Source organism: Colletotrichum paranaense, assembly GCF_030867605.1.
Source record: "Colletotrichum paranaense strain IMI 384185 chromosome Unknown Scaffold_9.1, whole genome shotgun sequence".
In the NCBI taxonomy this organism is placed as follows: Eukaryota; Fungi; Ascomycota; class Sordariomycetes; order Glomerellales; family Glomerellaceae; genus Colletotrichum; species Colletotrichum paranaense.
The window spans coordinates 2,430,216-2,453,689 of NW_026848967.1; the positions used below are offsets into that span (position 1 = coordinate 2,430,216).

The 23,474-nt window shown below is 51.2% G+C and overlaps 10 protein-coding genes across 10 annotated transcripts; 6 read left to right on the forward strand and 4 right to left on the reverse strand.

Annotated features, from left to right (window-relative positions):
* Positions 1 to 354: 354 nt before the first annotated feature.
* CPAR01_11599 (WSC domain-containing protein) lies at positions 355 to 2,017 on the forward strand (the record flags this gene model as incomplete). The annotated part of the gene is made up of 2 exons (XM_060495858.1): positions 355 to 490; positions 543 to 2,017. The coding sequence occupies 2 exons, from the start codon at positions 355 to 357 to the stop codon at positions 2,015 to 2,017; spliced, it is 1,611 nt and encodes a 536-aa protein (XP_060346206.1).
* A 74-nt stretch (positions 2,018 to 2,091) lies between these two features.
* CPAR01_11600 (uncharacterized protein) lies at positions 2,092 to 3,999 on the reverse strand (the record flags this gene model as incomplete). Its single annotated transcript, XM_060495859.1, has 3 exons — positions 2,092 to 2,768; positions 2,824 to 3,697; positions 3,757 to 3,999. The coding sequence occupies 3 exons, from the start codon at positions 3,997 to 3,999 to the stop codon at positions 2,092 to 2,094; spliced, it is 1,794 nt and encodes a 597-aa protein (XP_060346207.1).
* Positions 4,000 to 4,553: 554 nt separating this feature from the next.
* Positions 4,554 to 6,162, forward strand: CPAR01_11601 (DszA family Xenobiotic compound monooxygenase; the record flags this gene model as incomplete). The annotated part of the gene is made up of 5 exons (XM_060495860.1): positions 4,554 to 4,829; positions 4,885 to 5,058; positions 5,114 to 5,184; positions 5,231 to 5,413; positions 5,466 to 6,162. The coding sequence occupies 5 exons, from the start codon at positions 4,554 to 4,556 to the stop codon at positions 6,160 to 6,162; spliced, it is 1,401 nt and encodes a 466-aa protein (XP_060346208.1).
* A 319-nt stretch (positions 6,163 to 6,481) lies between these two features.
* On the forward strand, positions 6,482 to 8,360 carry CPAR01_11602 (pantothenate transporter liz1; the record flags this gene model as incomplete). Its single annotated transcript, XM_060495861.1, has 9 exons — positions 6,482 to 6,639; positions 6,699 to 6,751; positions 6,813 to 6,941; positions 7,001 to 7,177; positions 7,233 to 7,587; positions 7,646 to 7,835; positions 7,883 to 7,993; positions 8,052 to 8,151; positions 8,203 to 8,360. 9 exons carry the CDS (start codon positions 6,482 to 6,484, stop codon positions 8,358 to 8,360), a joined length of 1,431 nt encoding a protein of 476 aa, XP_060346209.1.
* A 105-nt stretch (positions 8,361 to 8,465) lies between these two features.
* On the reverse strand, positions 8,466 to 8,961 carry CPAR01_11603 (biphenyl-2,3-diol 1,2-dioxygenase; the record flags this gene model as incomplete). Its single annotated transcript, XM_060495862.1, has 2 exons — positions 8,466 to 8,487; positions 8,555 to 8,961. The coding sequence occupies 2 exons, from the start codon at positions 8,959 to 8,961 to the stop codon at positions 8,466 to 8,468; spliced, it is 429 nt and encodes a 142-aa protein (XP_060346210.1).
* A 2,268-nt stretch (positions 8,962 to 11,229) lies between these two features.
* CPAR01_11604 (GPI anchored serine-threonine rich protein) lies at positions 11,230 to 11,850 on the forward strand (the record flags this gene model as incomplete). The annotated part of the gene is made up of 1 exon (XM_060495863.1): positions 11,230 to 11,850. One exon carries the CDS (start codon positions 11,230 to 11,232, stop codon positions 11,848 to 11,850), a length of 621 nt encoding a protein of 206 aa, XP_060346211.1.
* A 2,439-nt stretch (positions 11,851 to 14,289) lies between these two features.
* On the forward strand, positions 14,290 to 16,033 carry CPAR01_11605 (amino acid permease; the record flags this gene model as incomplete). The annotated part of the gene is made up of 2 exons (XM_060495864.1): positions 14,290 to 14,483; positions 14,554 to 16,033. 2 exons carry the CDS (start codon positions 14,290 to 14,292, stop codon positions 16,031 to 16,033), a joined length of 1,674 nt encoding a protein of 557 aa, XP_060346212.1.
* A 153-nt stretch (positions 16,034 to 16,186) lies between these two features.
* CPAR01_11606 (uncharacterized protein) lies at positions 16,187 to 16,681 on the reverse strand (the record flags this gene model as incomplete). The annotated part of the gene is made up of 1 exon (XM_060495865.1): positions 16,187 to 16,681. The coding sequence occupies one exon, from the start codon at positions 16,679 to 16,681 to the stop codon at positions 16,187 to 16,189; it is 495 nt and encodes a 164-aa protein (XP_060346213.1).
* A 3,128-nt stretch (positions 16,682 to 19,809) lies between these two features.
* Positions 19,810 to 21,033, forward strand: CPAR01_11607 (YDG/SRA domain-containing protein; the record flags this gene model as incomplete). Its single annotated transcript, XM_060495866.1, has 1 exon — positions 19,810 to 21,033. One exon carries the CDS (start codon positions 19,810 to 19,812, stop codon positions 21,031 to 21,033), a length of 1,224 nt encoding a protein of 407 aa, XP_060346214.1.
* Positions 21,034 to 21,587: 554 nt separating this feature from the next.
* CPAR01_11608 (uncharacterized protein) lies at positions 21,588 to 22,958 on the reverse strand (the record flags this gene model as incomplete). Its single annotated transcript, XM_060495867.1, has 1 exon — positions 21,588 to 22,958. One exon carries the CDS (start codon positions 22,956 to 22,958, stop codon positions 21,588 to 21,590), a length of 1,371 nt encoding a protein of 456 aa, XP_060346215.1.
* Positions 22,959 to 23,474: the final 516 nt, after the last annotated feature.

Consider the following 23,474-nt stretch of genomic DNA (forward strand, 5'->3'; position numbering starts at 1 on the left):
TAGTCTCGGGAAATGAACTAGTCCAGCACTTAACTTCAAGCATATCTGGGCATGGTCCACAACGGTAGGAACTGATGGGATGATGGGACCTCACTATCGGCATTGGAAAGAACCGGAATAACTTGGTGGGAAAGGGGAATACGAGATCTTGTCCCTCCAAACGCCCAAATGTCTCCGTCCCATCACTGCAGGGTCCAAGGGTCGCCCCGTCCAACGTCGCATTGCCGAAATGGAAGAGCTTTTCTGGAAACCCATAAAGCGAATGAGGGCTGGCACGATGTCAGATGAACTGAATGTTTGGTCGCGCAACTGCCTTTCGTCCCAGTCGTTCGCTATTATCGGCCTGCACTCATCATGAAGCAGAGCATTTTTTCCACGCTCGCTCTAGCGTCCATCGCCGCGACAGAGTATGTTTGGCCTTCTCAGTACGATGAGCTCGAGGATCACCTCTCTCTGCAGTCCGGATACCTTCGCAGGGGCTTCATCGATGGTCAGTTGTCTCTCTACCACCGACTATCGACTAACTACTGACAACTCATTAGGTGTCATTACGTGTGGCTTCGGCACAAGCATCCCCGGCCGTCAGAACTCTGCTGAATGGATCCGCGCCGCTTTCCACGACATGGCCACGCACGATGCTGCCGCCGGTACCGGTGGTTTAGACGCGTCCATCTTCTTCGAGTTGGATCGCCCGGAAAATATTGGAGGCGCCTTCAACAACACGTTTGGATTCTTTAGCAGCTTTCACTCCATTCGCGCCTCTGCTTCTGATCTGTTGGCCATGAGTGTCCTCGTCGCCAGCTTTGCGTGCGGCGGTATCCAAATCCCGTTTCGTGCCGGCCGTATTGACGCCCAAGAAGCCGGCCCTGCCGGTGTCCCTGAGCCTCAGACCGATCTCAACACTACCCAGCTGGCTTTCACCAAGGCAGGCTTCTCTCAGAGCGACATGATTGCCATGGTGGCATGCGGTCATACTCTGGGAGGCGTGCACAGCATGGACTTCCCTGAGATCGTCGGTGTCGCGGCGGACCCCAACAACGATACCGTAGCCCACTTTGACACCGAATTTGCCAAGTTCGACAACGTCGTCGTGACCGAATATTTGGATGGCACAACCAAGAACCCTCTGGTTGTTGGCACAAACGACACCCTCAACTCAGACAAGCGTATCTTTGCTGCAGATGGAAACAAGACGATGCAAGCCATGGCCGACCCTAATGCTTTCCAGACTACCTGCGCTGACATCTTCAGTCGCATGATTGATACCGTCCCTGCCAACGTTAAACTCAGCGACCCCATCGTAGCCACAGATATTAAGCCCTACATCAGCGGGCTCTTCCTCAAAGACGATGGCAGCCTGTCGTTTGGCGGCCGCATTCGCATCCGCACCACCGCAGTCACTGGCCGAGACCCCAATGATCTCTCGGTCCAGCTGACGTACGCTGACCGCAACGGCAACGGATCGAACGTTATCACTACCCGCAAGGCAACCTTTCAGGGTGGAAGTGCCTCTGGCTTGTGGAGGGAGAGCTTCCACTGGTGGGAGTTTGACACCACAATCAGCCCTGACACGGGCATCAGCAAGTTCTACATCCACGTTACGAAGCCGTCATCCAACGAGACTATCACGTACGACAATGCTGGCAACGGATATCCTATGAGTGATGTCCTCCTGTATCAGCAGTCTAAATCTTGCATCGGAAATGTGGCGGATGGCAAGCTGCCGGTCACGGTCAAAGCTCTTGTTCGCAAGGACCGTGTACCCGCCACCGCTGATGGCCTAACTATGGATTTGGTTCATGAGGTCCGTAGGCAGGGAGTGATTGTTCCCAGACTGGACGTTGAGAAGATCAACTTCCAAGCTACTGGAGAGGACCAAGGCCAGTGGTCCGTCTATACAGCCAGTGGAAGTGTCGATGCTGATGGATGGAACACCAGTTTTGATATCAAGTTGGGTGGCGAGCAGTCAGTCGAAGTTGCGTTTCAGAAGACAGGAGCTTTGAGCTCTTGCAGCTAGACATAAGTAGTATCCGTAATGGTAATGAAATTTAGATGCCCAGTTTTGGGTGCAGTGCAACGATGAAACAACTCCTAGCTCACCCACCATTTCTCATGGTAGCTTCTAAGGTCAATATCACCACTTAAAGCGCCTTTCTCCAACCAAGGAGTAAGATCTAGTTCCACCCCAGCGTCGCCGTGAGCAGCCGCAACATCCTTCTTGGTCCAGCCATTCCCCAGCCACCCAAACCTGTTTCCCTGGGGGTTCTGATAGGTGTACTCAAAGTCCTCCCACCTCGGATCCTTTCTAACCAGGTCAACATGAGCAGCACTGCCGGGCCAGAGGCCATGGATTCTCCCGCCCTTGATCCCACCATTGTACCAAGAGCTGCAGTGCTCGCTCATGACAGTCCGCGGGAAGAAGGCTTCAGTGTAGGCTCGGAAATCACGAGTTGCAGCTGTTGTCGGAGCTATGGTCCGCAGGCCTTGAGTCGCAAATTTGCGAAGTATCTTGGCAACGTATGTGAGCTGGTTCTCTACCGCATGACACAGCGTTCCGGCTGGTCCTGTGGCGTTTGGTCCAAGTACAGTGATGAAGTTCGGAACCTCGGGAGCAAGCATTCCCAAGTAAGTGTCAGGGAATCCTGGTTTGCCGCCAGGTCTCCAAGCCCTCTGGAGATCAAGTCCTTTGTAAACGACAGGGAACTGCGTACTGAATGTAATGTCGTGACCTGTACTGCATATGACTGCGTCAACTTCGCGAAGAGTGTCTAATCACCGAGTCAGTCAAAGATGCTCCATAGATCAGCAGAAATTGAAACCCACCATCCACAGTCCGAATGCCGGTTTCAGTGAACTCTGAGATCCGGTCGGTGATGTAGTTGACATTTTCCGCAGTTAGCGCCTCGAGATAGCCAGGTCCAGGTGTCAGCCGACGACAGCCTATTGGGAATTCAGGTATAATCTCATCAGCAAGCTTGGAATCCGCCCCCAGTCGTACTCTCATAAGCTCTTTGATGTAATCTTCGGCCGCTGCATTCTGAGGTCCGTCTTTGAAGATTCCGCCGAAGCGGCTGAAAAGCTTTGCCTCTAGAGCCTTCCGAAATTTAAGATACTTCTCCACGTCTGTCCGGGCGTCTCCAATGTTTTCTGCAACAAAGTCTGCCAGATCTTCTCCTCCGATTGGTGCTGCAACCCATGTTTTGTTGCGGGCATAATGATCAACTCTTGCAGCGATCTTTTGCAGTTGCGGGAGCACTTGTAATCCGGAAGCGCCATTTCCAATGACTGCGATCCGCTTTCCTTTCGGGTCGAACTCAGGGTCCCAATTCGAGGTATGTCGTAGGTGGCCCTCAAACTTATCGATTCCTGGATACTGAGGAAGCTTTGGGTCGCTGAAGTGGCCCGTGGCAGTAATCAAGAAGTTGGCTTCGTCAGTGACTACACCATCGTTTGTTTGAACTTTGACGATCCATCTGGCCTTTTCCTCAGACCATTCCGCAGATGTGACGCTATGCCTGAAGCGGATATACTTGCGCACGTCGTACTTGTCCGCAATATCTTGCCAGTAAGACTGAATCTCAGAGCCGGTGGCATACGCCTCGGTCCAATCTGTCGATGGAGCAAACGTAGCCTGGTAAGCGTGAGCGGGTACATCGCACCGAACACCAGGGTAGATGTTGGTATGCCAGACGCCTCCCTTCGTTGCCTCGTGTATCAGTGACTAGTGCTTCTTGATACCATTCTCCTTCAACTTACAAGATCGTCGTTTCTCTCGTAGATTATGAGATCTAGGTTGGGAACCTTCGCGGGAAGTAGAATGGCAGCGGTGATGCCAGAAATGCCGGCACCCACAACGATAGCTCGGACACTTTGATGTTCATCAATGGGATGCTCTTCTATTAAGAAATGAGGGTTAATGGTTCGAAGAATATTGTTGTCAGCCGCTGGAAGGGAACTTGCGCCATCGATAGACGGGTCTAGTATCGCGCCTGGCGCCATGATTGATCACTCTGACAAAAACGAGACGACAATGCTTAACACTTCTCTAAGTATGGATTGCGATTGAGTTTCTATCTTCATTATCGTCGATTACCGGCGTATCACATGGATGACGCAACTATCACGGTTGCTTGCAAATACCCCCTGTTCCCGATGCAATAGGATTGTGCATGCAGCGTGCTGCAGACACTTGGAAACAAATTTCCTTCGCATGTGTTTTGAGGGGAAGGAAGACTCGATTGGTTCCAGACAAGCATACAATCAAGGATGCATCAATTCTCCATGATACGCCATACGCTATCTAGCTTGCGAATTTACTAAATCTCGGGCTTGTCCGGGTTTTAATTCTGATAAGACATTGCGAAACTCGAACATCCGTACTTACTGCCGAAATCGGCTCGGACGAATTGCGTGATCCTTCAAGACCAAGTGCGCAATGAGTTATCAATGGAAATTTGCTCTCTTCCGCCGATGGCAAGTTGACAACAGACGCAGCACCGGCCCATTTCCGCCAACGAGTTGGACTCAGCGCAGAACGAGCTTACCCCGCCAAGATGGAACCTTCTGCCAGGCGGCAAATTATACTCAACGCATTTGACATGTTCACTCCGAGCCATCTCTGCTTCGGTCAGTGGCGCAGGGGCGAAGATGAAGTCGCCGACAAATTTAGAGATCTCAGTTACTGGACCAATCTCGCGCAGACACTTGAGCGGGGAGACATTCACGCTTTGATTCTGGCTGATACTTATGGTCAACACGATATCTACAATGGAAGCGCTGGACCAACGATACGGACAAGTTGTCAGTTCCCGATGGGCGACCCCGTTATCGTAAGTGACAAATGTAACATTTGTACCGATGGCCATGCATTGACATTAGGAGTAGCCGGTGACGGCGATGGCAACTGTAACGAAGAAACTTGGGTTCATTGTAACAACCAGTACGAGTTACGAGGCACCATTCGTCGTCGCAAAGAGGTTCTCGACACTCGACCATCTTACCAAAGGGCGGTTTGGCTGGAATATCGTCACTTCTTTCAAGGAATCTGCTGCCAAGGCCGTAAGTTAGACTCCGCAAGAAGGTCCTGTTAAAGATCATGCATAATTTTCTTCAGGTCGGGGTCTCATATGTCGAACATGATGAGAGATATGCCGCTGCTGATGAATACTTGGAGTTGCTCTACAAGTAAGGTCATATGAGTATACACGAAGGTCCTAGGCTAAGAGGTCAGAATATGGGAAGGCTCGTGGGCAGGCGATGCTCTCAAGAAAGATGCAACGAACAACATCTACGCCGATCCCAGTCGTATCCGTTGGATCAAGCATCATACGGCAAGGTTCAATGTGGATGCTCCTCACATCCTGCATCCTTCACCTCAAAGAACTCCATTTCTGCTTCAAGCAGGGACATCATCGTAAGTACGAACCATACAATTCACACGCCTACTTTCGGCTGAACCTTCACAGCGCTGGCATAGCTTTCGCTGCCAAACACGCAGAGGGTATCATGATATCGGGGCTTTCACCTCACATCTTGGCGCCTCGCGTAGCAGCCATTCGTCAGCAAGCAGCGGAAGCTGGCCGTGACCCTGGTAGTGTCAAGATTTTCGCCGTCATTACACCAGTCATTGCGAGAACAGACGAAGAAGCCACTGCAAAATACCGCAAAGCCTTGGAATTTGCGAACTTCGAAGCTGGTCTTGCATTCTTTTCAGGTAATGCTGGAATAGACCTCGCCAAATACGATTTAGACGCAGAAATAAGACCAGATGATGCTACCATTGATGGGCGGGTACACTCCATGGTCAGCAGTCTGAAATACCGTGGCGATGACGTTCCAGCTTGGACGCCTCGAAATATTGGAAAAGTCATGGCCATCGGCGGGAACGGGCCTGTGCCAGTTGGGTCGGCAGCTCGTGTTGCAGATTTCCTTGAGGAGTGGGTGAAGATTGCAGATTTAGATGGGTTCAACGTTGGATATGTCACAACCCCTGGGAGTTTCGAAGATGTGGTAGATTTGCTAGTGCCTGAGCTTCGCCGAAGAGGGCTATACGGGTACGACGGACTATCGGGAGATGAAATCACTTTGCGTGAGAGGATGTATGGTGTTGGCCAGAAACATCTCCGCCACGACCACATTGGAGATCAATACAAGTACAAGTAGGGCCATAATTCGTATGAAAGAGGGGAACGAGGTGGTCTCTGAGACTTGCTAGACATCATCCCTGAAGAGTGCACAAGAACCAGGATTTGGCTCCATTCAATCAACCCCCACTTGCCATGTTATGTTGTCATTCGTTCTAAAGTTGCATCAGTTCTGAGGACTCGGTAACAGGCCGATAATGTGCTCTGTCGGCCTCGCTCTGACCAGCAGGGACACAAAGGGTTTTTGATGCCCCTACCATGTCGGTACAAAAGTAAGTAGCATTGCGAATTACTTCTGATTACATCCGCGACCATCCACCTAACGACCTGCGACTGCCATGGACTCCAAAAATGCATCAAAAAGAGATACTGGTAAGGATCTTGGGCCTCAAGAGCCCTCGTCATCAAGATGGGATCTCCTAAGCGGTGTCATATGGGATGGTCCTCGAACGAAAGAAGAACATCGCCTTGTGCAACGCCTCGACTTCTTCGTATTGTAAAGAATCCCATGTTTTGAATATGTGCTCAGAGCTGCGCTGACCATGCTCACGACAGAAGCTGGGCTACTTTTGGATATTTCGTCAGGCTACTCGACTCAAGCAACATCAGTAAGGGCAACTCTTGGCACTAAGACACTGAAACAATGTGTGAAGTTCTTACCAAAAATAGCAAATGCGTATGTCAGCGGTATGAAGGAAGACCTCGACTTTCAAGGCAACGAGTACAACCTTTTACAAACTTTCTTTACTTGCGGGTATCTGGTCGGTCAAATTCCTTCACAGTTCTTGCTCACTCGCTGTAGGTTCTTGGAATGCAATCAGTTCTTATATACAGCCCAAAAGCTTAACATCTTCCAGTTCAGCCCTCAATCTACCTACCCGTGGCGGAGCTTCTCTGGACCATTGTCACATTTTGTTTTGCCGCTGTCAAGGACGTTCGTCATGTCTTAGCAATGAGATTCCTGCTAGGATTCCTTGAAAGTCCCTTTGCCGTCGGCGTTCTGACCATCATGGGAAGCTGGTACACGCCTCGAGGTAAGAGCATCCATTGTGCGAAGACTCACTTCTTTGTCCTTACCTCGCCCCTTAGAACTCTCCAAGCGGATTTCAATCTTTTATTCGGCCAGCTATGCTGCTAGCATGTTCAGCGGATACCTCCAAGCCGCAATCTATCGAGGTCTCAATGGAGCCGGCGGCCTCCCAGGTTGGCGGTGGCTTTTCATTTTCTGTGGCATAATCTCGATCTGGGCTCCCATCTGGGGATTTTTCGCCGTCCCTGATAACCCTCATATCACAAGGGCTCGCTGGATGCGTCCGAGTGAGCAGGCAAAGCATATCGCGAGGATGGAAGCCATCGATCGGCGCAAACCCGAGCCTTTGACAAAAGCCAGGGTCTTGGGTATTTTCACGAACTGGCCCATTTACGTCTTCAGCTTCGCATTGATGTGAGTTCTCCGTACTTCTCATGATACCCAGTATGGAACAGTCTGACATAACTCGCAGTTGCCATTGCGTTGTCACACAACCCCTTAACTACTTCTCTGTTTGGCTGAAGTCCTTGAACCGCTTTACGGTCTATCAGATCAACCTCTTTCCTACCGCAGCGCAAGCCGTCGGTCTCGTGACCACTCTGCTATATGCTTGGCTCTCTGATGGGTTGGGGAAGAGGTGGCAGGTTTTACTGATTCCAGCTGTTAGTACATGAAACATCGGCATCCCGATCTCGCTGACAAGACGCAGACCATCAACCTTATCGGCATGATCATGGTTGCAGTTGAATCAAGCTACGCGTTGACCTTTGTCGGATATGTTATCAACGCCGCTTCGTGGGGCTTTTGGCCGGTCCTTTACGTGAGCCACTCTTTCTGCAGCTTTCCTGCCTCTCTAATACTGATGTCGTCTACCTTAGGCCTGGGCAATTGAGATCATGCACAAGAACATGGAGGAGCGTGCGATCGTTATTGGGGTTGCACAGACCCTAGGCCAAGCTTTCATTGCATGGGTTCCAGGTTTGCAACTATCTTGCCCTCAATATCTTGAAAAGACGCTAATTGTTGCAGTTGTGATCCTCGATGTGGGTAAATATGCACCGTCCTTCCATATGGGGTTCTCCGTCATGTGTGGAGTGAGCGTTTTGGAGCTTTCGAGTATCTTCATAATCAGACACTTTGAGAAGCGAGAAAAGGCGAAGAACGAACAGTCCATTGTTAGCAACTAATAACCATTCCTCTCGCTTCAGATTCAACATTTCCGGTGTTGGTATATGATTGGAGATCTCGTGGTCTAAGTATGCAAATGCTCGTACAGATATGTAGACGGTCACCTATGATTTGTAGTGAGAAAGCCTGTGGATGTGACTGTTAGTCTTTGTCCGTGAGGTACCATCAATATCCAACACTGAGAAGTACTTACTCAATCAAGTTTCCGTCGGGATCTCTCACGTAAACGCTCTGGATGGGGCCCTGTGCTCCCGTTCTCGCAACCACCTTCTCTCCCTCGAGAACCTGAACTCCGTCCCCTTGGAAGCCCTTGATCAGTTCCTCAAGATTGGTGCCATCCTCCACCAAGAAACAGAGGTCGGCCGTGCCTGGCAGTGCCGTCTTGGCTTTTGGCTCAAACTCCTTGCCCTGCTGATGCAGATTGATCTTGTGCGTGCCGAACTTCAGTGCGTGCCTCTGGACGGATGGATCTAACGGCGACGTGAATGTTTCCGCCTTCATCCCGAGGTACTTGGTGTACCATTGGACTGTCTTTGGGACGCTGGCGCAGGTAAGAACGAGGTGATCCAGCGTCTTGACGACGGCTCTGGCTCCGGACATGGTGATAGAACGGGGCACAAAGGTACGATGGAAACCTAGAGCCTTTGCGGATTGCAAATTTGATTAGCGTGACAGGTCGAGTCTTGGCAATGGTGGAGGTTTTGGCCTGGCTTGGGGTCTCTGCAAATGTTTTGCGCGAGGTTTAAAATGAAGAAGAAAAGGAATGGGGATTTGGAGAGCGGCAAGGACGTCATTAGTGCATTGCGAGGGCGGACCGTGCCGAGTTTCCGAAGCGTTCGGCTTGCGGATCCGGCGCCGAGTTTAGATTTGCCGGGACCCCACATCCGAGGCCCGCCGTTTCTAGTTCGGAATGAGATCCAGATCTTCCAAGCTACTTCGTGATCAAGGTCGGAGATTGATGAGATTTTCTTTTCGACAGCATGTGACTGCTTTTCTTGCTACTGTTGATTTCTACTAGTACACCATGAGGAAGATCTTGAGCGTACATCAATAGGCCAGGTGAAGACTGGCTGTAACCAGCCATTTTGGAAATGTGATAGACTGGTAGAGCCCTGAAGACACAACACTTTCCCAGGATATGATGTACAAAAACTACACTCATCATAAATTCGTCAATGATATGTTTGGTTGGGTATCGAGGTAATGCGCAAGATCAACTTCATTCCCGGTGCAATTCTGCCTTGAAAAGCCACATCAACTTCAGTCTCTAATACACCTTGGTGAATCTCTAAGGTATGTTACTTTCAGCCTTAATCTAGTGCTGACGCTGTTTATTTGTAGCCTCTGCTGGCGGATGATACGAATGAGAGGTGTGTTGACAGTGATCACTCACTGGCGATGGACATTTGCGATACGCAACACGAAGACGAAGCCAGAGGAGGATTCACTCCTCGCAATCCCACAATAGAATTGCCCATCCAGAAACTTTGAATCCAGCGTGAGGCAAAGTAAAATGCAGAGCTAGTCGAACACGAGCGCCCGTCATCTCGAGGCTAAGGCACATCGGCGTCAGGGGCAACCCACAAACGAAAGACCCCTGGACTTTAAGACAGTCATATGAAGTAACCATATTTGACGACGGCCTCATGTAGTTGTCTGATCATCCTCAGTATTTCATTGGCTGTCTTGAGTCTGCTTGCGCAGGTGGCTGAGGCGGAGTGGGTGTACATGGTCCGAGATTTGTGCCACGACGCCCGCATATGTGGGCTAATGAGTAGGGTGATATGGGCAAATGACAGTGTTATTGTTTGCATTCATCGTGGCTGCAAAGGCAGCGAGTGACGGATTTTGAAGCCCAAAGACGATCGAAATGGCTCTATAGACGCATGATATCAGGTGAAATCTCAACGCACGACGCTGGATCGGTGATCGCAAGATCGATAGATATCGAGATGCAATCTGGTCCCCATTGTAGCGGCCACGTACAATATGGTATCCTTTGTCTAATCGTTCTTGATGTGTAAATTAAATTCTGTAGGGCGGGAAGAGGAATTCAGGAAGCATCACTTGAAACTGCCAATTGGAGGGAAATTCAGGCTCACACGACAACGACGTTGCAAGCCACTCGCCATAGCCAAATTAAAACAACGTTAGCTACCGGCAGCTGAAAAACAAGCTTAAATCTGATTCGGCAGCACGACACCATGCTCACAGCCTGCCGCAACAATGCATAACCGACAGGAGCTAGGTCCTGGCTGCAGTGCTAGCAGCGGATTGACAGGCAGACAGACTCCTATGAACAAACCCGGTGTCTGGGGTTTTGATGATCTTCTTGATCGTGTTCCTCGAATCAGCCTAGCCACTCAGCTTGACAACTTCAAAAGATCGAGCTTATCGACGTGCGCGGGGTAACTCCTCCCCGAGCTTACCTGCAGCCACAAGAAAGCTGAGCTCTCAAAATAAGCAATTGCTTAACCCCAGACCCTGGTTCCCGACGCCACCATCACCTCCTCTAACTTTGCTCAACGGCCACTTGAGCAAGGACGCTGACATCGCGGGCTAGTTTAGCTGCAGGAACAGAAAGATGCAGTTTGCTGTATGACACTGCGGTGATGCCTTCAATTGGACGCCACCACGTAATTGCTGGCTGCTCATTTCCGTTCAGTGTGGCAGCTGAAATGTTGCATCTCCGAGGAGGAGTAGCACAGGGCCCAATATCACAGCCTTACGTTGTGTGCCGTGTACTTAAGCATGCGATTTCCGAGAGAAAGTAGAAGGGCGATGCTGGGCCATCTCGGACATCAAGCAGCTCAACGTTCACCAGCAACCCTTCACTCTCGTTTCAACACACTCGCTTTCATAACCAACATGTTCCAGCTCAAGAAACTTCTTGTTCTGGCTCTCCCAGCCTTGGCTCTCGCCGAAGAGGCCTTCTCTCCTCTCAAGCGCCAGATTGTAGAGATCCCGTGCAGCGAGTCTGGCCGGAAAGACTGCGGCGATGGCTGCATTCCCTTGACCTACACTTGCTGCCCAGACCAGCAGGGCGGTTGCCCCTTGACGTCCACGTGCTGGCTCGGTAACAACGGCCAGTATGCGTGCTGTCCGATCGGCAAGCAATGTGTCGGTCCGGGCGGTGTCAACACGGAACCCGGCTCGACGGTGACGTCTACCCTCTTCTTCACGGAGTCGATTCCGGACGAGAAGACTTCCACGTCCTTCTTCGCGTCGACCTCAACCGCGACTTTCACCCTCACTTCCGAAATCGGGAGCACCTCAGCAGAGACTTCTCTTGTGCCTAAACCGACCACTTCTCTTCCGGCACCTCCGGTTGTTTCCAACACGCCGACGACGACTGCTACACTGCCGACCATCACCGCGAATAGTACCACGGCCCGGTCGCCCCCGGTCACGGTGAACGCAGCGAACACCCACGGTGGCTCGATCCTTCAGGCAATGGCTGCTGGTGCCGTAGCCTTGCTTGCTCTTTGAAACTTGTGTATACCGAGATGAAAATGTGTTCGATGTTCAGATCAACGGAAATGCTGTTGTCGAGGTGTAATAGTTGTCTGAAGAAAAGGGCGGGCGAATGTGGGTAAAGAAAGAGAGAGGATCGATAGCTTTTGCAACCAAAACGTAATGGAAATGAAAATTGTCAGGTTGGACCTCGTCTCCCCAACTTTCCGTACCACCAAGGGATCCGCCACCATTATGGTTTGGCCGAGATGAGTCTCGAGCTTGCCTTCAGAATCCGGGGCTCCGGACCCAGACTTGCAAAGTGGCGTGCTTTCTCGTGGGGGATGTGTGATTAAAGGGCGCGCACAAGGCGTAACGGACATGTGGAAGCCTGGACGGGGTTCGCCCCGTCGTTATCGTGTGTGTGATGCAGATTTGACACCGGGACTAAAGCGTTTGAGTCAAACATGCTCATAGAGATATTTCGTATCTCTGAGCGGCCAAGAACGACGATGTTGAGCCACCGCGTAGCTAGCAAAACTTATAAGTCGGGATCGGGATCGGGATGGGTCGCCGACTAAGCACTAGTCAAAGGAGCTGGCGTCGGATCAGTTTTCCGTTTCTCTTGGCCGGCGAGCTGGATGCGGGGGAAACGGCAACTTTGAACCTCCACCGGTCCGCATCAAGGGTACCAAACAACGGGGACAGGTAGACTTGGAGATGGACGGTCTCAATTACCCTTTCCAGCTCCCCGGTCAAGGCTGATAAGCTTTGTAGGTCCCTTCTGAAGAAATGACAAAGTTGAATCATGTTCGCGAACGCCGACAGCATGTTTCTTGCAGTAGGATTCGTCTCGTATCAACCCCGGCGGCACAGAAGTCAGCCTTCCGGGGACATTGTCTTCAAACTCGGGCTTATGAAAAGTGGGTTTCTCAATTATTGCGTGCTGGTCAGGCGATCCTTATCGAAGGCGCGGTTCGGCACAAGGGAGCTCCAGGAACGCGACAGACTTAGACGCGATGTCTCCGTACTACTACTTTGCGGTTCAGGTATTTGGTGAAGGTCAACATCGGTGTTTAGAAATGTCGTTCGGAGCAATTTTCCCAACATCCAATCAGACATCTGACAGGCTTCCCCAGGACCGAGAGGCCAGGTCGAGGATGGTGACACACTGCAACTAGGAATTTGCGCGATTTGATGGGAATTGGCGAGTGCTTGTGCTGCCCAACTTTAAGGGACTCTGGAGAAAAAGATGAAAAGTTTACGTGATAGTTTGGTACGAGGGCGGGTACCATCGGTGTTTACCCCGTCGTGGAGTCACTGGAAGTGAAGGAATCTGAGATGCAGCCGCGCACAGGGAGCCACGTGATATGGGGCCTCTTGCCCAAGTATGTACCCCAGGCAAGGTAGTCTTAGGTAAGCTGCGGCTTGGATGTTTGCAGTTGTTCCGGGAGGTACGTACTGCTGACTCCAATTCCCGTCTCTGCCTGAGCCTCCAATTTGGACCGCAGATTTTCTCGGTGACAACTGCAACCACTTTAACCACCCGTTTCCCTCACGTTCTCAGTCTGTCAGCAATTCATTTCCAGTAACAACATGTGCCATCCTCGGACGTTAGCCTCTTATCAATACGGTGTGCCCGAATGTGTGGCCGAGTGTGGATGTCGTGTGGATTGCCAAGTAGATAAGCCTTCCGTCCGAGTTTACCCCATGGGTTCGCCATGAAAACGTTACCACACAGAAACAGCTGATGGACTGCCAGGTTTCTGCTTTCGGTTTAGTTCTTCCCCATGACTGGATCTGCCCGCCTTCTGCACCAGTCAGTGCCGAGAAGCCCTTTTGCGCCTTTCGCCTCCAAACAACATCCAACAAGGGTTCAGTTGCAGCTCGCGCGCCTGGGCATACACGCAGATGCCGCAGAGTCAGTCAGTTTGTCGAATACCTAGTACCGTACCCACGCCGCAGAGGAGCACAGCGTACCATCAATACGTCACGTCGGCATTCCACAAGGGTTGGTTCATCAGCGTGGGAGCGCGGCGGGCAGAAACAATGGGTTGGACTATCCGTACGCTCGCAGAAACCAACGGAGGCAGCTTCCGTTGCTTGGTCAAGCATGGGGCCTACGTACAAGTGTAGTGTAAGCTGCCCGTCTCACGACAGACGGGAATCTTTCGCCATGCTGCCCATCGCCCAGACTCCATAATACTGCAGCCATTTCCCCCCTCAGCCAGAAGCTTGGCCCTTTGTTCGCGTCGTTCTACTCTTCGCGTTCCAGAATCATTCCGTAGTTGCGCCGGGGACGCCCACCGACAAGCCTTGCCTGCGACCAGAGAAAAAAAAAGTTGCCGTACTAATATACCATTGCTACCCGCCCGCCCACATCGCAAACTCTCTCCCCTTCGACTGTTCTTCTTCTTTTTCTTTTCTTCGCCCAAGCCAGAGTCGAGGTCAGTTGATTACAACTACGATTCGACAATGGAGTCTGCGGACAAAGATTACAGAGGCGGCGGTCCCTTGACCGACGTCGAGTCCAAGCACAATGGGGAATCCTACCCTCGCGACGTCAACTTCGCCGCACTCAACGACCCCAATGACCTGGTCAATTCGCACGACCAGCTGTCGCGTGGCTTGAAGAGCCGACACATTCAGTTCCTAGCATTGGGTGGCGCGTATGTTTTCCGCCGTTTCTGCATGCCCTTAATTGGGTTCAAGTATTCGCAAACTGACGGTTACTTACAGCATCGGAACCGGTCTCTTCGTCGGCTCAGGCAGTATCCTCTCAGCAGTTGGCCCCGCGCCGCTGTTCATGGGATACCTCTCCATGATGATTGTCGTGTGGAACATCATGAACAATCTCGGAGAGATGGCCACCTACCTCCCGCTCAAGGGTATCTCGATCCCCTACTTTGTCGAACGCTTCGTCGAGCCCAGCTTGGCTTTCGCTGCCGGTTGGAACTACTGGTACGCATACGCCATGCTCGTCGGCGCTGAGGCCTCGGCCGGCGCAATCCTCCTCGACTATTGGAAAACACCCGTACCCTCGGCCGTCTGGATCACAATCATCCTGCTCGTCACCCTCGCTCTCAACATTTTTGCTGTCGAAATCTTTGGTGAGGCCGAGTTCTGGTTTGCGAGTATCAAGCTCATCACCATCTTGGGTCTTATCATGGTGAGCTTCGTCATCATCCTCGGCGGTGCCCCCGACGAAGGTCGCATTGGCTTCCTTTACTGGTACGACCCTGGCGCAATTACACCATACCTCGTCGGCGGAAACACTGGCAAGTTCTTGGCCTATTGGACTGGTTTCGTCCGTGCCGGTTTCGCCTTCATCACTTCCCCCGAGCTGATCGCACTCGCGGCCGGCGAGACCGTTGCCCCCCGTCGCAACATCCCCAAGGCCGCTCGCCGTTTCGTCTGGCGTCTGGCTATCTTCTACGGCCTCGGCTCCCTCATGATTGGCGCCATCACCCCTTCGAACGACGAGAGACTCCTCAGCCCTGCTTCCAACGCTGCTGCTTCTCCTTGGGTTATCGGAATTCAGCGTGCTGGCATCGGTGGTCTGAACCACGTCATCAACGCCGCCATTCTCACCAGTGCGTGGAGTGCAGGCAACGCCTTCTTGTACTCCGGCAGCCGTATCCTCTACAGCTTGGCCCTCAACAAGCAGGCCCCTCGCTTCTTCGCCCGTACGACCAAGCGTGGTGTCCCCTACACCGCCGTCCTCGGCACCTGGTCAATTGCTCTGCTCTCCTACCTCACCGTCAGCAGCGGAACCTCTACCGTCTTCACCTGGTTCATGAACATTAGCACCATTTCCGGCTTTATCGCATGGATTGTCGTCATGATCACCTACCTCCGCTTCCGCAAGGCTATGATCTACCACAACATGATGCACCGTCTGCCCTTCAAGACGCCCCTCCAGCCTTATTTTACCTGGTTTATCCTCGGTCTCCTCATCATCCTGACCCTTACCAACGGCTTCCAGGTCTTCTTCCCTGGCCACTGGAGCGTCTCGGACTTCCTGGCTGCCTACATTACGCTGCCCATCTTTTTCGTGCTGTACATTGGACACAAGATCTGGTTCCGTACGCCGATAGCGCGCAACGTGGCCGACGTAGATGTCTTGACCGGCGTTGCCGAGATGGAAGCCATGGCGGAGCTCGACGAGGAGCCGATCCCGAAGAACCTGTTGCAGAAGGCTTGGTTCTGGCTTGCTTAGATTTGTGGAAGGCACAGAAAAGCATTTAGCTCAGCAAATGGTTTAAAAGTTTCAGATACCAGACAGAATAAATATTCATCGTACAAACCTTGTCATTGTCCAGATCCCTTAGTGTAGTGTGAAATTATGTCCCGTTCGCTCTCGCAAGTCCCTTCAAGATCCACCGCCACCGCCACCATCGCCATTAGCAAAGACGTTGCGCGATGTACCTCGAATCACCCATGTCAGCACGGACATGAAGAAGCTGACCAGCATGTCACGCCACTCACCTGCTCTCCTCACCGTAGTCTCAATAATGCGCCCCTCCTCGTCGACATGATACGACTTCCCCTCATGACTCGGCAGAGCCTCAACCGCCTTCACGACAGGAGGCTTCAACATCATCTTAAACTTGCTCAACGCACTCATCGTGTCAGCAGGCGCCTTGGCTTTGGGTATGTCCTTTACGACGCGCGTGGAGACGTAGTGGTAGTTATCGGAGCGGGCAGGCTGGGGTTCGGTGCCGCGGAGGGGGTGGTCGGAGGGGTCTTCGGCGTTGCGGATGAGAGGGGGGAGAGAGTTGGTGTCGGAGGCGACGAGGGTTTCTTGGCTGAAGACGGATGGGGTGTAGCTCTTGGTTTCGGGTTGAGATCCTTGGGTGCTGGCCATGGTTGTGAAGAGTCGCTATGAGCGGATATCGTTAGCTAGAACCTTTGGTATTGAGAATAGTGAATTGTCGCAAACCTCGCAGAATGTTTTGAGTACGCTAACTTCGCGCCTAGTTATGTACCTAAATGTCGATGCCGCGGCTACGGCTGGTCAAGTTAGCCTACTTCATCCAAGAAAAAGCTGCATATACTACGGCCAGAATCTGCTGACGCTCGCTTCCGGCAACTGGCACGAAACTCCGGCGCTCTATGTGCGGTGACGGATACCCTGATCGAACGAAGGATTCTAGCCAAGCTTGTTGCCCTATCGTGCAGCTGTGCTAGAGCAGCCAAGCCGCAGTATTTCACTTGCTGGTCGGGCGTCTTCGTAGACAGGCTTCGGCGGGATTGGTGCGGCACAGCAGTCGATGGTAAGTCAGGTGCTAGTCAGCCAGGTGATGTTCTCGTATCAACTTTCATACGATTATGCCGCATGGTGATAGTTGAGCCCTTATGAATGCCAATTGAATATTATGGTCGAGTTGAACAGGAATTTAAAGTAGTTTCCGCGATTCTCAATACCTTAAAGACTACGTCACTGCGTCGAGTGGGCAGGCACCTTCTCGGGCTGTAGAGCACCTGCCTCATTCGTTCAGTCAAGATATACAGCTTGCCAAAAACGCAGCATATTCTTCTCTGGTAATTAGAGGCAAGCAACATAGGAACTGTAGAGCAAAACATCATACGATCGAGTAGAGCCGAAGCAACACTTGAAGAAGCCCCGTCAACTTCATAAATCAACTAACCAAAATTATAGAATTACTTTTTGAAAATGTTATCAAGGCACGATCCCAGTAAAGTACAGCTATTAAAGCACATCGCCAGCTCTGCTGAGGGGGACGTCGCATTGCGCTGTCCGAGAATGATAGTCCGCTGTGTTTCGATTGGCTGAACATCTGCAGAATCCTTGCTCAAACTCAGCAGCCAGTCCGCAAACAGTCAAGTAAAACTTGAAAAGTAAACTTGAGAATTACAGTTGTAACCTTTAGAAAAAACTTTAATGTAATTCTCCATTGCAGAAAGGTCTGACCCCTGTTATTCCTTTCAAAATACACCATGTACTCTTCGTTAGGACACATAGCGACGGAGTTCCGGTGTGTCCGTCTGTGAGGTATAAAGGCGCCATCATCCGCACAGCTCGTCCTAAGCTAATCCTCCATCCCATCGCAACACCCAGTCACATAGCAGCTAACATATACTGATCATCACTTAGGAAAGAGTTGACTAAGCATTGACTTGGGCGTCCCATGATATGCACGACTAATTCCCTTAAGTTGAGAAACACTCGCTAATCTGCCACCCAAATATCATCTTCCAGCAGAATACCAGAGAATCATTGACCAGGCGTTCAGCCCTGTCGGTCACATAAACAGCAGAGAACCGTAAAATAAAAGCGTCTCCCAAATACGCCCTCCTGGACATACTCTCATAAATAAATGCCGTAAGGACACTTCATAAACATATGTCATAAACCAAAGCCTGGAAGGCGCACGCCGACCACATAAGCAGCTAGATTGTACCGTTGCTGCATCAAAAGGGAGCCAAGTGCGAATCGCACACAGTATCTAAGCATCTGGACGACAGATTGATCTCGTTCCAATAAACATGACGCCTTGACACATTGCTATCCGACCGAATTGTCTAAGCTACATAGAGGTCCTCCATACCAAATAACAGATTGAAGATCACCTTCAGAGGGCCTGAGGTCGATCTCTCACCTCATCAGGCTTACATAGGTACCTGATCAGGAGGTAGAGCACTGCAGTAATTCTCCATCTCCATTCAAGACCTCTCGTACGTGTGTGAACCAGTCGCCAAATACCCCTAGTAAGCTGCCCGCCCTCGATCGTCACCAACAAGCCACCACACGCTCTTGAGCAGACAAGTCGGTGAACACCAGCACTCGGGTCTCTTCACGCCTCCTGGAAGACCAGACGTGCCACACCCTCCACTGGAATCTGCCTGATTCCATTCCCTCGGATTATCCCTCCAACCGCCTTGCCATCTGCCTTGGTCGGCAGAAACGACCGCCCCGTTTCTGCCTAAATCGTTGGGGTTTTGTTTCGAAACTACCGGTCGGACTCGGCCCCACTTTGCGGCACCGGGGCCGAACATTCACACCTCCCGGGCCCGGCTTGTGTCAATCATCACCTCCGGCTGCACCAGTCGAGAGCTCTCGCCTCCTCACAACTTGGTAGATAGATGCCTCGATACCTGGCCTCAAATCCGGCCCTTTCTCAGCAATCTCCACCCTATACCAACTTCTCTTCTTCTTCCCTTTCTTCAACTTCTTTTTTCTTTCTTCTCTCTACCAACTACATCACAAGCTCCATCCAACTACGACAGCTTTCTCTTCTCACCAACGACAGCTTGCTTTCTTCGACAAAGAAAGCATTCAGCCCCAAACACCAAAGACAACTCCCCTTCCGTAAGTTCGTCTTCCTGTTTTCTATTTTCTTCTATTCTTTCATGATGTTCCCCTTCGTCACCTCTTCCTTTACGATCTTTGCCTTGGTCGTTTTCATTCTTTTCTTTATTCTTCGTTACTTGTCCCTTCATACCATTTGCCTTGGTCGTTTTTATTTTTCCCTGTCCTTCGTTATTTGTCCCTTCATGATCTTTACCTTGGTCGTCTTTATTATTTCCCTACTTTTCCTTACTATCTTTGTTATCTCTACTTCTATAATCTTTGCCATTATTATATTCAGTAGTCCCATTTTTTCTCTTATTATCTTTTGTTACCTCTGTTTTTATAATCTTTGCCTTTATTATTTTTACTAGTTCCCTCATTCCCCTTGTTATTTTTTATTACCTCTATTTCTATAATCTTTACTTTTACTACTTTTAGTAGCTTCCTTATTTCCCTTATTATCTCTCGTCACCTCTATTTTTATGATCTTTATCTTTATTACTTTTAGTAATTTCCTTATTTCCCTTGTTATCTCTCGTCACCTCCCCTTCTATGTTCTTTGCCTTTGTTGTTTCTATTGTTTTCTTCATTCTTCATCATCACTGCAACTCGTCATGCGTTCGCTCTCGCTCGCTCGTATTCGTCCATGATACTTACTATGGGAAACAGGGAATAGAAACATGAGCCTTTCTTTAGGTGCTGGTGGCAATGGTGGCCTCGGAGGTGGAGGTGAGGGGGTAGGCTCAGGCCTGCCTCCGACACCTTCCGGCTACGGAGACGTAGCCGCCTTTATCAGGACCTTCGAGGGGAAGGTCGCTAGCCTTCTCTCACTGGCCGCGAGGTCAGTGAGCACCATTGCTACTGGTGAGGTGGCCGATGCTCGGAGGGTTGTGGCCCTTTTTATACGATGGCTGAGGGAGGTTCGGTCGCGCTTCCCCTCCCAGGTGCCGCGGGAGATCTTGACGGCAAGATTCGCCATCAAGAGAAAGCTCGAGATCATCATGAAGACGCCGTCCGAGGGTCTCCAAGAGAAGCGCCATCGATTCTTCTTGGGGCCGGAGAAAAACAGGGCCCTAGACCTTGTCCAATGGCTCAACGCCCTTTCCGACCGGCCTCTAGAGCCCCCTCGACCGACATTGCCCACCCTCGCGCCTGCCCCAGCTCCGACTTCGTCGACCGCCGCCAGATCAACCAGGCCCAACTCTTTGACAAACAGGTCGGCGGATGGTGTCAAGCCTGTCCCCCGCGACCATCCCATCTGGGGTGTCTTGGGCATCATGCATGGACTCGGCCTGCGACCAGGAAGCAAAACGCAAGCATTCAATCCTGCTTACGATGAATACAAACGGTCAGCCAAAGTTCTCGGACACAATGACTTGGCAATTGGACAATGGTTCCCGAACCAGTTGTCTGCGATGTGGTACGGCGGACATGGCGAGTCCAACGCGGGCATCTCGTACATGAGAGGGCCAAATGGCGAACCGGGCCCTGCCCTTTCCATCATCATGGCAGATAAGTACAGTGATATCGACGTCGACCGTGGTGACGATATTGTCTACTGCGGAAGCAATTCACTTGATAACACATCGAGCAACACTCCCGTGGGACCGCCCGTTCGGGGCAATGCAGCTCTCTTGGTTTCCAAGGAACGCCAGTCTCCTGTCCGCGTTTTCCGGAAGGCAAAGAAGGGCAATAACGGCTCCGCTTATGCGCCCAAAGTCGGACTACGCTACGATGGCCTCTATATTGTTATCGGTTACAGTAAGGCTACAAACGACAAAGGCGGCATCTACCATAAGTTCACCCTGAGACGCGGAGATGGCCAGCCTTCTCTTGATACTCTCAGAAACATACCCAGCAGAAAGGAGCGGAGAGATTATGCAAAGATCGACGAAGGCTACTAGTTCTGACAACTCTTTCGACTGCACTGCTTCATTCCTACGAGCAGGGCGACACAGTCTACTGGTCAAGAGAACCTTACTCTAGGTGGAAGGAAGCTGTATGGGCATCGAGTTTTCTTTTCTTTTTCTTTTTCTTTTCGGGGCCGAGGGGGCCATATTGATTCTAGCAGCATGATCAGGCATGATCATCAGGCAATCGTTTCCATTGAAGGATCGTCGCCAATCATCATTTCACTTTCTGGGCCTGGGGTAGGCTACCGTGGATGGTATCGGCAAGATCAACAAGATTACTTTTCCATTGAAGGATCGTTTCTAGCTGCATTTTGGGCGTTTACAAGGGTCTTCAAAAATTCAGAGTCTGTGGGTGGTGGAGGTAATATCGGAGGAGAGCTAGGGGACTTCACCACAGACAGTCGTATCAGACACATCAAATTTGCGATCAACCAGGCTTGACTTCCATTTCGTGATGTTCATGAACAGTGAAACTTGCGATATCTGCAGAATTTGTGGAATTCATAGGAGCCGTGTTTGCCATCTATCAATGCTCCGGAACGCCGTCACAAAGAGCTGCCCCTGTTGTAAAACCACAGCCTCGCATCTTCAATGCCCAACGCGCTGACCAAGAGTATCTTTCCAAACGCGTCAATATCATCAGCAGCAGCATCCCTCAAGGCTTCCTCAAAGCCCTGCTTTGTAATCACAAGGTGCTGCTTCTCCTTCCAAGCAACAGCAAAGTCAACTACGGTAGGCGCCTTCCAAAGATGAGCGGACATGGTCCACGACTGACAAAACACGTATCGTTCCTCACATCCATTGGTAAGCGTGCCGACCAGAGCACTATAGGCAACAAGGAAGAAACAGGTGAAGAATATGGTACGTCGAGCTGACTCTTGGAAGATCCATTCCTGCCAAAAGTCCTTGGTCGGGCATGCGGTGTAGTCTTGGGCCGGGCCAGTGGCAGGCTGTTCCGGTTCCCACTTCACAAACGGCAGTAGGGCGAGTATGGTGTGTTCTAGAGAGGATAAGGTGTGTTGAGCGGAGGCTCGCATGGAGATGTCGCCGTCGAACAGGCGGATTATTTGGTAGAGGAGGATGGCGTGGAAGCGAGCTAGAATGTCGTGGCGGTTCTTGGGCATTGGTGAGGCGAGCAGCTCGTGAGCTCTGGCTTGGATGGTACGTAGGACGAAGGATGAGTTGATTTTGTTCTTCGTTATGTAAAGAGCGCAGCAGGCTTGAGCATCTGGTGAATGTACAGTCAGATTCTTCCCATGGATAGTGGACTTGGGCGAGGGCGACATGAGGTACTTACCTTGCATGTCTCGGGGCATGTGGGCTCGATACAAACAGGGATGGCTCCACGGAGCTTGGTTCTCCATCACCACCGTGGTCGGAACCATTTTAATTTCATCAAGGGCATACTGAAGACGGTTGGCTATCACACTCTCAAGTGAGCCTGGGGCAGAGTCGTAAGATGGGACAAGCATATCGTCTGGCTTGGGCGTGAGGGAAGGAGCGATCAAGGCCCCTTCGAGGAAGGCGTCACTGGTTATGAGTTCGTCAAAGGCCAGATCAAAATTGACATCTTCCAAGTCTCCCATGTCTAAAGGTAAAAGATCCGGATTCTGGGACCAAGGAGTGAGGGAAGCGCTGGAGCCAGCGTTGTCGTCGAGGAGGGGAACGGGACTTGGAGCTGCACTGCTTTGATTATGCTGTCGCCGAGGCTTCGGGGCTCGCACAACGAGATCGCGATTGCTCGCCTTTGATCTGATCGGTATTGGCGGAGCGGAGTAGTCGCAGGCGATATTCCGCCTCGAGCACCGCAAGCATGCGGGTTGGCCGTGGTCGCATCTGCGCTTGGCTTTGGTGCACGCTGTACATGTTTTCCGCCGTGGCGGCGGGTTGGCCCGCTCAAAGAATGAGTTTGACATGTTGGCCGATGCCCGCGTCGAGTTCCCCCGTTGATGAGTGAAAGGATATCTGAATCTGACTGTCAAATTGAAGATAGGTTATGCCGTCACACTCCTCGAGGAAGCTTCCCAACCAAATTGAATGAGTGTCAAAGCACTGAAGGTGAGCGCTGAACGGATCTCATTGAGACGTTGTCAGCGCTGCTCAGTTTGAGCTTACTTAATCTGGCGGCGGGATTCCGCCAACATTTCCCACCTCATCCTGCATCCTTCATCTCCTTTGTCTGCGTCTTCATTTGCAAGAAACACCAAAGTACCTATCGTTCCGACCAACCAGCCATGCATAGTGTGCGATGAATATCATCAAGCGAAGCTGGCGGCTTCCGTCGCCGGTGGCGCGTCGCTGAAGGATTCCCGCGATGAGACCTTCAACGAATTGATGGCATCAAACATGGATTCTCATCATCCGGGATGACAACTATCATTTTGTGAGTATATAAAGCTCTGAAAGAAGTGTTCTGACCTGCTACAGATCAA